Genomic DNA, 17,237 nt, shown 5'->3' with positions numbered 1-17,237 from the left:
TTAAAAAAAATATATATATCATTTTAAATAGTCAAATGTAACCATAAAGAAAAATGCAAATACAAATCATCAAATTTAATAATGAGTGAAAACTATATGATCAGGAATATTTCAAATATGTATCAAAGAGCTTAGTGAAGAAAAATGAAAGTGACATTTATGAAAAAAATTAAAATCCTAAAATTTTAAGTGCAAAAACTCGGTATCAATATATAAATTTATGTAGTATACATGTTTAGTATAATTTTTCGAACTAGGATTTATAATTAAATTATACACCAATGAAGAACATCATACTTTTGTATTTACTAATTTAAGAAGACAGTACTTTTCACAAGAATCGTGATATTGGATTTTTAGATCGCGTAAATATGAATAGGGATGCATGATTTTTAGATCGCGTGAAAATGAATCGCAATGCACAATTTTTAAATCGCATGAACACAATTCACTATATGAAACTTTTAAATCAGGTGAATACGAAAATGTATGTTTGATATTAAAATCGCGTAAATATGAATAGCTATATTTACGGATTCCAGCAAAGTTTCCAACATTAAAAATGGTAGGTATGCCCCAATTCTATTCAGCACAGCCCTAATTTTCAGTGTTGAACAAAAAATCTATTATGCACTAAAATATACAGTAGTAATTGTGTATAGTGCAAAACAAAACCTATAACATAGGAAACATGTTCTACACAACTTAATATCATTACAAAAAGAATTTTATTTTTCTAAACAATTTATATCACATGTTCTTTACTTGGTAGGGATAACCATGCAGAAAGTAAGCTCAGAAATTATATATAGAGCTGCAACTATAATCATAATTGAAGATCAGGTGGATGGGAAACTGTTTATGTCCATGAAAGTTAATACTGAGAAAAATAAATTTCAACATTTGAGAATTTTTAGGAGCTAGTAATGAACTGAAAAAATAAAAATATACACGACAGTCACAAGCATTTATTTACATCCCCTAAAATTTGCAAAACAAAATTTAAAACTTTCGATGTTGAAAAAAAAAATGAAATCGAATTGGAGAACTGTTTTTTTTTTCTTCCTTAAACTTCCTCCACAATCAATACTTCCTTACTAGTATTCTTGTTGTATTCTACATTATACTTTTTTTTGCTTTTCTTGCATACTTTTTTACCCAGCCCATCTTAACTGTGTAATAACTCTCAGGGAGAACTGATTTTTCACGTTACTCATTTGCCGAAACTTAGTAATCCTCAAAACCCAACAAATGCTGATCCAATCGTCATTTTTGAGAAAAATGGATATAAATTGTTCTTTCCTCTTGATCTTCAGTAATGATTAAAACTAAGAGATGGCATCTCAGTATAGTATAGTCGTAGTATGTTTTTAATTGAGTCTGTAAATAAAGTTTATAAAATTAATTTGTGTGGTACTCTCTTTTGAGACATTGAGATTGTCAGATAAGTGTCAGAAGTTGGGTTTGAACCCATGTTCATTTTTAAAGCATTCTTATAATTTTTCTAATTAAATCAATACTGTAACAATAGTCATATTATGCTTATAATCAACAAATTTTATTAACTTGATATTTCAAAATAGAAAATGTCGATATTTTTGAAAAGAAAAATTAAAAAAGTTTTCATTATGCACACAATTATCTTATGCATGATATTGGACTCAAATTTTTACTAATTTAGTGCATTAAAATAGTTTATGTGCATAAATATATTTCTGTTCAAATCACAGTTTAACTATAACATCATAAAAAGCAAAAGTTATAATTCTTGGCATTAAAAAGCTGCGTAACAATTTAATTTTTAAAATAAATTAGTAAATCAGTGAATTTTGCACATATGCATAAAGTATTACAATACAACCAATTTCAAATGAATAGAAAATAAAGTTTTATTGTGGATAAACTGATAGCATATATGTTACCGGCAAAGTTGATAATCTGGCAGTTTTTGACATTGTATATAATGTCTAAAACTAGTTGGCAATGAATGAAATAATATAATTTCACACATTCCCTATGCATTCTACAGAATGCCAAATTAGAAATTGGTAAACTTGGAAATACAGCTCTGATTTGTTTTGAATGTAATAAAAAGTAATTCAAAATGTTATTGAAGACTATCATGTTGCAACAAGTAGGTGTGTTTTAATTTCTTATTTTTCAAAAGAAAATTGTGTTTCCTTCAATAAAAAATGGCATACATTTTGATTTGAACTAATTTATTTTTTTTTAGCGTATTTTCAATAATTTTTTTTAATTCAAAATATTAAAAAATTTTACTTGCATTATTTTTTAGAATAAAATTTGCAATGCATTTTTGAAGAATGGGCCTCATTTATACATAAGACTTAACAGGACCTTTTATTATGCTTTTCCAAAATAGCATTTGACCTTCTATAGAATGCCAAGTTATTATATACAATCTCAAGGTGTGTAATAATTCTCATATTTCATCTTTGCCTACAAATGCCCGGCTTTATACATAACACCTAGGCATTCTATTGATTATGAATTTCTTCATAATCATTAATAATTTTTGTTTTAAGAAAAAATTGATTTTTTTAATTAATATGTTTTGAAGATTGGTTTTGTTATTATTATATGAGGTAATTGGAAGAAGTAACTATAAAAAATATTTAAGTGGAACTTAAAAAGAAGTAACAATGACTGATATCAGTAAAAAGAAAAAAAACTAGAATAGTTTGAATTTAAAAAAAAAAAGCAAAAAGAAGCTCAAAAATCTAATCTGTTTACCTTAAGCAATTGTTATTTCAATATAAACACTCAAAGCTTAGAAATTACATAAAAAATAAAACACATATCTTGAGAACAAGCATCGATACCATTTTACAACATTTGTTGCAATGTTATTATCATAAAATCTATGTTTAAAGTTTTTTATTTCATTTTTTTAACCCTAAATAATCAGAATTTAAAATTACAATACATTAATTTGCAATTTTATTTTGCTTTGATAAGTTTATTTCCTTTCAATTTACATATAAGCAAGAAAAAACATTTTTTGCTATTATTTGATGTCTTAATATTTGAAGAAAACAAAATCTATTAATAAGAGATTTATTACAAAACTTTTAAAAAACAAACCCAAATTTTTAAAAAAAATAATTTAATAATGAAATTGCAAGTTGCTTAAAAAACTCATGTTTTTAGCCTGTATAATTTATATTTATGAAATTTATGAAAAATTGTTTTTCAAAATTTTCCTTAAGTTGAATACGAAAACAGAATAAATTGAAGAAAATTTAATAAAATAAAATCACTTAAACGTCTATCTGTTATAAAATTGGGTAGTTAAAGATTTAAACATTAACTTTTGGACAAAAAAATATTTGATTACAAGATCTATAATCCATGTAAAACTTTGAATAAAATTTCAAGCATTTTTAATTTTTCTGAAAATTAATAACCCAAAACAAAAATATATATATATAAAATAATGCAGGGAAAAGGTAGATGTAAAATAATTAAAGCATAAATAAACAATGATATAAATATAAAAGAACAAAAAAATAAATAAAAATCAGCAACACAAAAACTAATCATTTTGCAAAATAAATAAAAATGATTTTGAGAATCACATTTGTTCAGTTTATATAGATTACAAAGAATATTTAAAAAAATAAAATAGCTTCATAAAATTAGAGAATTTAGTAATAATTATATCAAACGGTAGAATAATTAGTCCCCTTCTTCATCAGATGAATAAAACGCTGTCAACAGACCTTTGCTTACAATGTTGGGTAAACTACCTATAAAATATTTTATTTTGTAAATTATATGGCTTAAAAAGATTAAATTGTTAGACAGATACCTAAATTTAATTTAATTAACACATCACATATATATGTTACTGTGAATGACTGAAATCAAGAGAATGTCGACTTTTACCGGTGATGTCAACAATCACATAGTCGCTTTGTTGAATGTCCTAAATATTTGTTATATCCGATAAAATATGTTACCAATTTTACATTAATTTATTCGTTGACATTATTTACTTTATAACTGCGGTTGAACAGTTGACCTATTCTTGGGTTTCAGACTACTAATGTTCAAGTTCGTATCCTTGTAATTTTGAACCCAATCCAGAAGACAAGGTAGCTCCCAGATCAAGTATTGGGAGAAATTTGTCTTCGTGGAGGGCGTTTTGATGGAACCAACCTGCATTAGCATTACTTGGAGAGGAAGACCACGAGAACATCCCATGATTAGCCTGATGGCAAAGGGATTCTAACGATCTGTCTACCATTTAGGACATTCAACGTCAGCACTGTGATCGGTGCAAGCTGAATGCGTAATTTGTTACGACCAGCCATTGTTGGGATTCAAACCTGGTTCACCTCATTATAAGAGGAACACTATATCATTGCAGCTCTAGTTGATATTATATTTATTCGATATTTTAATATCTGAGGATAGATTAGGAGAAACATCAATGTTCGGAGTACCGGTTAAATATTGGGCAGTGGCACTGAACCTTAAAGAAACATTGATGAAGGACATACCGGGCAAATATATGCAATGTCAACATTCATCGGTGGAAGTCAACAACCACCAATTTTGTTCATTCACAGCAACATAGTACAGTAGAAATCCATTATAACAACAATCCATTATAAATAGCGGATGAAATTGTTGTTGTAGTGAGCTAGTATATGTAATTCAATACACGGGTTTAATGCTAAAATAGCAGTAAAAAGATTAAAAGCAAAAGAGTCATATTTACCTCTTTTATTTTATTTTGAACAATTCTTTTGAATTAAAAGTCATAACTAGATTAGACTTCTTTAAACAAGAGATAGTGGATTGTATCATGTAGCTCTGTACTTTATGAAAGACAAAAATATCAATGACATGAATGTTTGAATGACAAGTTTTCATGTCGTAACAAGTTTTAGCAAGAAGAAACTGAAATAAAACATAATATCTTTTGATGTCATTGATACACGATTTTATAACCGTCATTGAACAGTCGACCCACCTTTTGGGTTTACGACTACTAATGCTCAACTCTGTGGCCTTCTAATTTTGAGTCCAATCCAAAAGACAAGGGAACTCCTGTAAGAAATTTGCCTTCACGGAGGACTTTTTGATGAAACTAACCAGCATTTGCGTTAGATGAAGAAGAAAACCACGAAGATCTCCCACTCCTCTCCAAACCTCTTAACTTCCTATTGTTATCAACATATACACTTCAAAAGGGATTTACTTAAATTCACTAAATTGTCACTTATGAAAAACAATATTACTTTCACTGGAAGGCCCTTTCAAATGAATGTATACACCTAACAGTTTAGGAGGAAATTTGAGATTTGTTTATTTTTATTGACAAGGGGGAGGTAGTACTTGAGCATTGCTTATGCAATATATTAAAATACCCTAATTTTGAAAAGTTTTCTTAAGCATAATGAAAAGTGTAACAAAAAAATTTCAAATTTGGAATAAAAGTTGAACTTGTGAAAAGGAAAATTGAAAAGAATTTTTCGAAGAGTTTGAAAGATGAACAGTTGAGAAAAACAAAAGAGACTCCTAAAAAATTTAAAATTTTATAAAATAAATGAATTTAAACATAATTTTGTTACATCTTTTATTTGAATTTAACACTTAAATAAATTACAAAAGTAAAAACCAGAAGAGGCTTCAATTTTCTGACATAAACGAGGGTGAGGGTTTGCAAATTTCTTATTTTTACTAACAAGGGGTAAAGGGGAGTCCAAAATATGCCTACATAATATTTGGAGGCCCCCCCCCCAAGTCGTAATGAAGAAAATTTTCCAATTCAATACAATACTAATTATAAATTAAAAAATAAAATTTCAAGGTTAAAACAAAAACACTCACTTGTTCTATCTTCCTCAACATATAAATTAACACTGTACATCACTACAGGTTGATGAATTATTTCTTTATTTTCTTCCATATGAACGGAGCTATAAAAGTAAAGGAGAAAAAAAATTTTTTTAAAGAAAGATAATTCCAGTTAATTTAGAAATGCACAATATGCTTACTTTATTTTAAAGGTCTAACACACTATCAAAAGTTATTATATTTGTTTGACAAATTCTTATTTTGCAAAAGAAAAAGTGATATAGTTATTGCTAGTAGCGAAAAAAACGAAGGTTGATGTTAGAAATTAATGGTAAAAAACATAGTCATGGTGATCTGAAATAAAATCAATATTTCATCCAGCTCATAAAATATTTGGCATTGTTAAATCAATAAGTATATAACAGAGTCATTTTCGAAAACTTCATATATTACGTATTGGGCGTAAGGGAATGGAAACTAATATGAACAATAATAAAAAACAAAGCATATTAAGTATTTTTATCACAATTTTGAATGGTACATATTTACATGCCTATAGAATCTTAACCATGTGTACACACTAACCATATAGTTATTTGTTTAAGCATTTTATCAGTTGATCAAATACTTTATAAAAGTAATCTAATTTAGTAATTTAAAAACCCTGACAAGTAAAGTGTTACTAATTAACCCAGATAATTACCAAATAAAGCCTTTTAATAACATACACAAACTGTTTACAGTATCTCACCCATGTATCCACATTAGTTGACAATTGAGGTTAGTGTGTAGATGCACGGTCAACATAGAGTCAATGTACATAAAGAATATAGGAGCAAGGTCGACATGCATTACAAGCAAGGCCAAATTGACTAATGGAGAGTGATAATATTGTATAATTTTTGTTATATGTATTTATCGCTGTGAGATTAAAATTAGTTTAACTATTGTGGGCATAAATACTTTTGATTTAAAGTTTGCAGTCCAAGCGTTATCAAAATATCAGACAGTTTTAGCCTATGTATGTAGCTTCAGAATAACACATGAATAACTACATAATACAAGAATACTATAGTTTAATAACTGGTGATCAAGCAAAGCAATCCAAAAGTAGTGAGAACTGTGAAAGTAGTTTAAGAGTTAGATAGTGAAAGCATTTAAGACAATTGAAAAATACAATACTACTTAAATCTCTTTTATTTTATTATTGATTCATAAAGTATATTAAGAAACAATGCAACAAACAGGATTTGTAATTATCAGAAAAAAGTGGTTTGCACAAAATTGATAAAGGCCACCAGTAATTTTAAAAAATAAATATATATCATCATAGTTGACCAAACAGCCCAATGCCTTCCCCTGAAGATTCTCCATAACAACTTCCGATTTATCTTTGATTTCTAATTTTTTTCATTAATTGCAAGAATATCAAACTCTACCGAATCAGCCCATCTAAAAAGCGGCCTTCCCTGCTTTGTCGTTCCAGTGGGTCTATATAGCAGTATCTTTTTATTGTATTGTCATCACTCATTAGAATCACGTGGGCCATTCAATTCATTCTATTTATTTTTATGTATTTAATAATACTGGGTTGTTTAATAAATATACATATACTAGCTTAAATATTACAACGATTATGAAGATCATGAAAACACTTCTAATAGAATATATTTCTTCGAAGTTTTGGTACTTTTTGTGAAGATGGCGAAAGGTACGAAGTTATCTGATTATGACAGAGGAGAGAATGAAGCGCCTTTTCTCCAGAAATGAGTAGCTGTATAATTGCAATAAAGATATGAAGATCAAAGAGTGTAATCCAGATTTTCTTCAAATTTAATAACAATTATTAAGAATACTGACAGAAGACCTAAAGCTATGCCCTCGCATGATGAAAGAAGAGTTTGCAGCCATGCATCTACAGAAAAATACTCAACCACGAACCTTAATCAAGTGACACATCTAAATGATTTTATTTTATAACCGTCATTGAACAGCCGACCCAATTTTGGGTTTACGACTACTATTGTTCAACTCTGCAGCCTTGTAATTTTGAACCAATCCAGAAGACAAGGAAACTCCTGGATCAGAACCCCCATAGGTATGATTTGTTATGGGAACATGGAAGAATTTGTGACTCGACAGATTTAATGTGCATCAGTCACTATTTACTGCACAATGTTTTTTCGGCGGGCAGGGATCGAACCCACAACCTATTGAACCCAGTGCTCTACCAACCAGGTTATCCTGGCCCTACATTTAAATGTTTGTAAAAAAAAAAAAAAAACGATGCACAACACATTCAGGAGGTCTGGAAGATTTATTTATACGACTAAATTGGCTAAATCTTGATGGCTGCAGAGGCACAAAATACAACATTGAAACTTCAACCAACAAGTCATGACTCAATACAATCAATAGATGCAAATAATTTCTTTTGATAAATAAAAAAAATGGAATTTGATTGGAAGTACTATTGTCATGATTTAAAAAGAATAAAAATGTACTCTGAGAGCCAATTAGGAGGAGGTTCTGTGATAATCTGGGGATACTTTGCTTACAATGTTGTGGGTTCAATTGTATGTGCATTAGTCAAAATGAGTTCACAAGCTTCTCAAAATATCCTAGCAATTCACCTTATACCGAAAGCAAAATTTCTTTCAGGAGAAAATTAAATACATCAGCAAGACAATACAACAATACAAAAAATTAGTTTCAAGCCAACAATGTTGAAACTATGAAACGACCCACTAAGTCTCCAAATCTTAACTCAGAGAACTTAGACTGTGGTTAAGCACAAAGAGTTTATGTGAATGGCAGGTACTTTAGATCGTTAATAGAGTTTTAAATCAACTATTGAAGACAAATAGCATAAAAAAATCTCAAACTTTGTAAAAAAAACTAGTTTATTCCATGAAAACTAGAATATTTGAAGTAATTTAGAATAATGGCTTTTAAGCAAGTGTTTAAATTTTTTGTATTAATTTTTTATATGCTATTTTTATGTTGGCTATAAAGCTTTTACTCAGGCTGAAATACTGATTTCTTATGTGTCACTTTTATTTGCTGATAATTATAAAACAAAAAAATCCTATTTGTTACATTATTGCTTAACAATAAGAATTAATAATACAATAATATATAAATTCCTTTTATTTTAATTTTAATATTCTCATAATTTTTTTCACTGGCTTTAAAGTTTTTTAGATTGTATCATGACAAAATAGTACATAGGATGTGAAAAGACAAGTACTTTTTTCTTTTTAACAAAAATATTCCCCGGTTTAACACGTTCAAAATAAAAATAATGAAAAATAGGATTTACTTTTCACTAGAGGCTGGAGAAATACCAGGAAGTGATAAGAAATTTAGTAGTTGCTTAGGCACTGGTTTACGCTTTAAAAGTTCCTATAACACAAATATAAAGTTGAAATAAAACAAATTACAAAACTGAAATAGAGAAGGGATCTACAACCATTTTCTAGCAATTGGACAGAAAAACTACAAAATACAGTATGAGGAGCTAACATTAACAAAATGCCATTATTATACAATATTTAGATTATGTTAAAAAGCAATATAAGTGAGTTAAAAAAAATATAATTTATCTTTTTCTCCCGTGCAGATGATAAAAATAATTAATGCAAATAAGTTTAAACAAATATACTTCTTAAATATAAAGCAAGTTATGGTAAATTTATAGGTATACAATAAAAAAGCTAACTGCAATTTACATTTATCCTAAAAGTTAACTTTCACTATTATTCAGAAAATGAAATTTCTTACTAATACAATATTAGATGAGTATTGCTAGAATTTTGAAATTATATATGGTGGAACCCCGGCTTTATATTTTCTGACCAGCATTAAAAAGGGCATAAAGCAAAAAAACATAAAAACAGGCTAAGCATGTTTTTCAAAAATTGACATTAACTATTGGAAAAATTGCATAATATTTTTGTTTTAGATATAATTTTAATGATGTTCATCTCAATACTTAATATTGTTTGCAAATTTACTGTTTGGTTTACATTCACAAATGAATATTGTTTTAGAGTTTTTATTCTTTAACATCCTATGAAAAAGCACCTTTTAAAGCAGGGCTTTTAAAAAAGGTACGCATCATGTAATAATAAATGGTTTTAGCATAAAACTGTCATCCCTGACAAATAAATATGAATTAATCAATTTAATAATCATTTATGTTTTTATAGTATATTTCTAATCAACATAAAAATACTGGATAATTAAAAGATCATTTTTGTTACAGTTAATTCATTTGAATAAAATTTTAACAACGTGTGATTTATGTGTGAGAATATATGTGTTTTAGCTTCTTTACAAAATAAAAATTAGTATTGAAGAAAATCCTTTTCATATTTTGAAGGAAAAGTTGCAATTTTAATTTAAAGCAATTTACATGATTTGGCTAATTTCTTTTTGTAGTGCAGGAAGAAAAAAAAAAATTTTTTTTTACCAACCTAATACCAACAAAACTTATATTTGGAAAACCACAAAATTCAAAAGATAAATTTCTTATCAAAAGCAGGAGAACTGAAAAGTTTTTACAAATCTATAACACTCACTCCATAACAAAACAATAATAATCATAAATAAAACAATAGAATTTTCTTACTTGAATGTAATGTTCTAGGCCTTTTCGCCTTTGCTCCAAAACTTTAGGATTTAAGTTGCGAACTTTCTTAGGGGGAAACTCTGGGGCTGAAATTATGTGTTTCAACTAAAAGCAAGAGAAAAAAAATCACAAACAATTTTGCAATATAAAAGTAAATATAGTTAAAAATATAGTAAAGACTTGAATATAGAACACTTAGAAAAATAATTGATCTCACACAGTTGAATAGTAATAAAAAATTAAAAATTATAATTTTTTTTTTACTTCTGGTGCAATAAATAGTTTATAACAGATCTAAGAAACATCTATAACAAGGGTTCCCAAATTTAAATCTTGTAATTATCCTTACAAGATTTAACAATGCCTCACAGCATAGTCATGTATTATTACATAGATACGATATATGTTTCCTGTTTGAGAAATTACGAAACATAAACTATGTAAATAAATGGTTTGAGAATATAAGCATAGTTAATGCAGCTTATACTTAAAATATGATCGAGTACTTTAACTGGTATTAATAAGAAGGTACTGTTGAACCTTGATCCGTCGTTCTTGGATCTTTTGTTTTCCGTTTGTACCATCATAGTTAAAGGGTTTTGTCACCAATTATAATGTTAATACCTGTTTACATCCTTTTTGAACCTGGCAATTCACCACATCTATCATTCAGGAACTTTACAGACATATAAGAAAATGTTGAAGAATAAAAACCACAACTTCTGTTGTTAATGATGATTAAAAAGGGGATTTGATACAGTTTAAAGAAATTGCTTCTAACAGCACATTTAATATTTATGCATCAGTTGATAAAAATGTTGAAATGAGGTGTTTTCTGATCAAAAAATCATTGCAGATCTGGCAAAAGTGCAAAAAGATACCAATGAAAACCACAAAACAGAACTACAACCAAAGCTAACATTTGGAAAGGCAATGAGAGGAACTTTCTATATGCACACAAACTAAAAATTATAAAATAGTTTACATTCAGAAGAAGAGAGTGTGCTTAAACATAACTTTCAATTATTTTAAGTAAATAAATGTGCTCATTCATCTTTTCGCATTGTAAATATTTTTGTAGCAAGAACATAATCGATTTTAACTAAAACATTTAATACTTATTTTAAATGTATTAATTTTCAACTCTATTTACTTCTTTTCTTCATAACTTTTCATACATCTTCAAATCATTATATGATATTTTATCGCAACTTGTATTCTTGGTTTTCTCGCATTTCTCACTTAATAATAATAGTCCCATGAGAAATCATCGATTGAGGCTCTACAATAAATATTACGCGTTTGTTGATAGAAAAGAAAATATAAATATTAAATTGAACTCGCAGCTCAGAGCACAAATTTTCAAATCTCAATATTTCAAATAAATCAAAACTATATTTCTTCAATTACTATTATACTTTAATTATTTTTTTGATATTTAGCTTAAAGCAATATTAACTCTTTAAAGCAACAATTGAAGACTTGAGTAAATGAACATAGTAAGACATAATTAACAATAACATATGAACATAGTAAGACATAATTAACAATAACATATGAACATAGTAAGACATAATTAACAATAACATATGAACATAGTAAGACATAATTAACAACAACATATGTCATATGAACATAATTAACAATGAACAAGATGCAAATTAACATGATGTGAGCAAATGAGCATAAATTTAGACCTAAAAATATAAAATAATCTTCGAATCTATAGCATTTATAAAGAAAAGTTTATAAAGTTAGTACCAACTTTTACTGAACCATGAAACTTATAACTATTATATTTACATCATGAACTTTATTACTAATATTTACATTTAAACTTCATTATTAATTCAAAACATAAATGTGTTTAAAAAAAGGAAGAAAGAAAAACTGATATACAAAAGTTAAAAGTACATTAATATTAAAAAAATTTAGATATTTGTAATTTATAAGAAAAAAGTTCTTAAAAAAAAAGTAAACTATTGAAAATCAATCATTTATATAACGATCAGGAAAAACTTTACTTAATTACTATCTGTTTCAGGTTCTTAACAAAAAAATTTTTTTTGCCCATCTGCAGCTATGTAGGCCAAAGAAAAAGGATGATTTAAAAAATTTCCAATATTGTTCCTTAATTAATTGGAAATCTGAAAAATAAAGAATTTTAAAAATAAATTCTTAGTTTTCCAAATCTCTAACTGCTTACATAGACTGTATACTGACTTGTACTATATTTTGAATGTCAATTATTCCATTCGTTTAAAAGTAAATTAATTTTTAAAAAGTAAAATAACAAATTCTTAACAAAATGTTTTATGTATAATTTTTATTAACCTTATAAATGCTAATTTTTCAGTACACATTTTATATTATGTCGAACTTTTAAGCATTGAATGTGCTAAATTTGCAGACAAATTTGAATCTATGAAAATTGTGCTGCAGATTTATGGTGTAAATTTTGCTAATGAGCTAAGAGAAAATGCAGCAGCGAATTCTCCACTCAATTTTACGTGAAAACTTTAAAAAGCAAATTTAGTGTCATATAAAAATCACAATAAATACAAACCTGTTTATGCAATGAATGAAAGGCACGGTATCGTCTCTCAATTTTATGGCATTTTCCAAAAATATACACTTCAATTTGAAATACCTAACAATGAAATTTATCATCAGACTTAATGATATAAAAATTATTGACAAAAAAAATAAAATATTAAAAAACTTCAAAAAGGATATAATGCTTTATGTTTCAAATCAAAACAATAGCTTCAAAAAAACATATCATAAAACAATGCATAAAGCACATATGTTTGACTTTCTAACTTGTTCATTTATGTATTATGTTGATGCCATATTATTACCAGCTCAAAGGAAACTGTTACATCCGAATTAAAATCATGTAATAAATATCAATTACATTTAGTCTTACATTAGTGTGGAAATTATAATGGAAAAAAAAAATCGCAGATAATTTTTGCTTTAAATATTAAGAAAACATAGAACACTTTTATTATTATTATTCATTAAGAGCAACAAGCACTAAAGGTAGAGAAAACTTTGTTGCATCAAAAGTAATCACAATATTATAACTAATTGGTACAGTTCTCCAACTTTTTGTATGAATAATTATACCAGAAATGTATTAAAAAACGCTATAAAAATTCTGTTATTGACAATGCATATTTCCTAACACACTAGAACTTGTTCATACCAGAATAGTCTTTTTTATGAATATGACTTATACATCAGTACGATTTGTAATGAATTTCTCAATGCTCCAGTATCTAATTTAAGTTTATTTGAAAGTAAGTTACTTGTCTTCTCACAGAAGACTTAATTTTTTGACTGCATCAAACTGTATTAAAACATAAATTTATCTTTTTAATTTATAACAATCTTCTAATACTTTAGATTTACACTGTAGATTCAATCGTGTACCAAATTTTATTTCAATATACATTAGACAATTTTTGGCGAAAGTGTACCAGAAGAGCTAAACTAAACTCAGTGGCGTGACAGCCTATGGAGGACCAAGGCCTATTGTACCCATCTCTGTTTTGGTGATCATGGGCTATGGGATGCAGAAGCAGTTGATCCTTTAGGGTGGTCAGCCAAACACAGAAACCCTTAGAGTAAAGTCCCCAAACAGGCTTGATACCTGAAACAGATTAACTTGAATGCCCACAGATGGCCCTCGAACTGAACGAACATTAATGTTTTTTTCCTTTCTGTTTTAGTTTAATTTCTATAGCTTCGATGAAAGAAGATAGTTTTTTATGTTAAGTCCGTCCTCTCATTAAAATTGTTTAATTATTAGAATTCGTTTTCTTTTGGACACAAGCGAAGCAGATTTACAGTAGCGAAGTCTGGTAAATAGATAAGATCCAGGTAAGAGAGAAAATTAGAATTATTTCTACTATACCTTTTTCAATACCAAAAGAGCAAATGAAGAAAAAATATTGCATTATTTGCATCGAAACTTTTCAACTTTTACTATGATATCTTAACCAATTAAATTTAAAAAATTCAGTTGATTCTTTTTCTCATGCACCCTTGATGCATATTGATATAATTTATTAATTTATCTTTGCAAAAATTTTAAAAAATATTAGTTTTTAAAAAATAAAGTAAAATTCTTTTAGGTTATTGGCAAAATTTTTTGAAACTCTATTTTTCCTAATCGATAGAAGCAATGAGAAGTATAGCTAATGGATAAATGTTGAAGATAGTAAAATCCGGTTAATAATAACTTTGAAACAGGGCCAGACTAAGTGTACACTGGGCCCTAGGCCATTCAAATTTTTGGGGCTCTTAGATTAAATTTTTTTCTCATATATTTTTTATTTATTCAAGTATAAAAGTATTTATAGATCTTTTCATTTAAGAAAGCATATTTAAAATAAAAATAAATAATAATAAATTAAATTTCACTTTATTTTATTAAATTAGAACTAAAAAATAATCATAACATTTTGAAAAATCATTGATCTTTCTAATTTTTTTAAATTTATTTTCAAAAAATCCATTTTAAGGGGGCCCCTAATCATTGGGGGCCCCCGGCCATGGCCTAATGGGTAATCCATCCCTGCTTTGAAAACTCTTATCTTAGCATCAAACAATATAAAGATAGTAAATTCTGATTTGTAATAACTTTAAAGATTCTAATGAAAGCATTCAAACATTACAAAGAATAAGTAGAGTAAATTCTGAACTTTAAAAACTCATAGCACGGGAATCAAATATTATAATGACAGTTTATACATATAGTTTATACAGTTACACATCAAAAGTAGGCTATACAAATTACACAATTATGTATAAATAACTATTTTAAGTTATCACAAATGCATAACTACAAACCGTAAAATGTTTCCCATGATTCCCTTGCACTTGATGAAAATTAGGAATAAAGGCACTAATCATTTTGATAGCACTTGATTATCAACCAATAAAATAAGAGTGTCTTTAGAAACACTCATCAGGTACCTAAAAAATATCAAAACATTAATATAAATGAAATATTACTGAATTAATTAATTGAATAATTAATTATTACTGAATTAACATATTGGAACACTATTGGATATTAAGGGCCCAAAATCATGATTACAATTAAGCTACACAGTCAAGCCAGGGATATTTCTATATTCGTACCTGTTCATGTTAATTACCTTTGCTAAGGAGTAAAAGTGTTTTTTAACTTAAAACTTTTAAAAAAGTAAGTAGCAGTGTGCCCAGAGGTGGTTATGAGTTGTGCCCATCTAGTTGGTCCTTTTAAGTTATTTTTAATTCTTACATGCAACTGTCAGACAATTCATCAAAATTTCGTGACTTTTTGCCACAGGTACCAATACAGTAATCTTCCTGTGGAATTAAAAATCAGTAGAAATTTTTTACAGCCCACTGAAATAGAATAGTACTTATATTAGTCTTAAAATGTAAAGCAGAATTGGGGGATATTTCGGTATTGTGATCTGTGGCAGAATAATCACCAAGTCTTGGCAACTTCCAGGTAGCTACCAGCAAGAAACTAAAAAAAAACATCCCACAAAGGGACCAACTCGAAAGGTATAACTCATACCCACCTCCATGCAAATATGAATACATTTATTTTTTTAAAAATTTATAAGTTTAAAATATATTTGGCACCTTGGCGATTGTAGCTGGCGCGACAGATCACGATACGGAAATATCCCTCCCTGCAGAATCCATGAGAGTAAGTAAGTTATTAAATAAATCATAGTAACATTAAAGAATTAAGCAGAATTTTTACTTGAAATTTCAAGCTTCATTTTGCTTTTAAACATCATAATAATTACAACCTATTATGATTAATCACAAATTCATGACGGTATTGTTATTGAATTTACTACATAGGCCTAAAAAATCAGAATTCAGGAAGAAAAATAACAAAACATTTTTTAGATATATATATCATCAAAATTTCAGATAAATGTAAAAATTGTATTAAGACGTATTACTGACGAATAGATTTAGTTTGCTTTTAAAAAAATCACTGAATGCCATTTCAACCAGTGAAATTCTAAATAAAAAGTAAAATGTAAATAGACTTTATACAATTTACAAACTTAAATCATATTTGTTTAGTGTTTAACTCTTGTTCAGGTTTTCGAAATAATCAAGGTAGCTTGAATGTGGATGATTGTCATTAGCTAAATGTGATTTTAAAATTTTTATGAAGTTATGAACTAATAAATTCAATATAGCCAGAACATTATTTTCAATTATTTACATATACTTTACCAAATTATATCAGCTCAAAGATATTCCGCTACTGCCCTATCGCCATATAATTTTTAGCTTTATTTATTGTTACGTATTTAGCTACCTATTTCTGCCCGTTTTTGACGCAACTAATAAAATTAAAGTTACGCCGAGAAATCCGCCATGATGATCAATTTCGTGGCGCTACTAGTCAAAAAAAAGTGTGATTATCTTTATTTTTCCGATTCTTCTGCATATTTATTTCAGCTATAAATGTTAAAATTAAATGGCCTTGGTTCTGTCTTCATTTTCGCAATCATCATATCCGAGTCCCGCAGTGGACTGATCGTTAAGACACGGTTCCCAGCAGATCACCGAAGTCAAGCATCACTGGTTACGGTCAGTGTAAGGGTGGGTGTCCACTTGGATCAGTCTACGTAGGGACCGAGGGTGTGCGGTATTGATCCTCGTTAAACTGTGCTACCGTAAAGTGCTCGACTTCGCGCGCAGGTCGTCGGGCTACCGAAGCGGGGGTGCCATCCCCTCCGCA

The 17,237-nt window shown here is 28.0% G+C and overlaps 1 protein-coding gene across 1 annotated transcript; it reads right to left on the bottom strand.

Moving 5' to 3' along the window:
- Positions 1 to 709: 709 nt before the first annotated feature.
- LOC107447285 (sorting nexin-24) lies at positions 710 to 16,846 on the bottom strand. Its single transcript, XM_043048958.3, has 7 exons — positions 16,727 to 16,846; positions 15,323 to 15,448; positions 13,029 to 13,112; positions 10,463 to 10,567; positions 9,152 to 9,234; positions 5,863 to 5,951; positions 710 to 3,770 (listed from the first exon to the last, which is right to left on the bottom strand). Exons 2-7 carry the CDS (start codon positions 15,383 to 15,385, stop codon positions 3,700 to 3,702), a joined length of 495 nt encoding a protein of 164 aa, XP_042904892.1. The 5' UTR covers positions 15,386 to 15,448; positions 16,727 to 16,846; the 3' UTR covers positions 710 to 3,699.
- Positions 16,847 to 17,237: the final 391 nt, after the last annotated feature.

This window comes from Parasteatoda tepidariorum, chromosome 7 (assembly GCF_982258835.1).
Source record: "Parasteatoda tepidariorum strain Cologne lab strain chromosome 7, Ptep-v5.0, whole genome shotgun sequence".
NCBI classification, from domain to species: Eukaryota; Metazoa; Arthropoda; class Arachnida; order Araneae; family Theridiidae; genus Parasteatoda; species Parasteatoda tepidariorum.
Note: the sequence above shows the minus strand (reverse complement) of the source record. Positions and strands in the feature narration are given on the sequence as shown.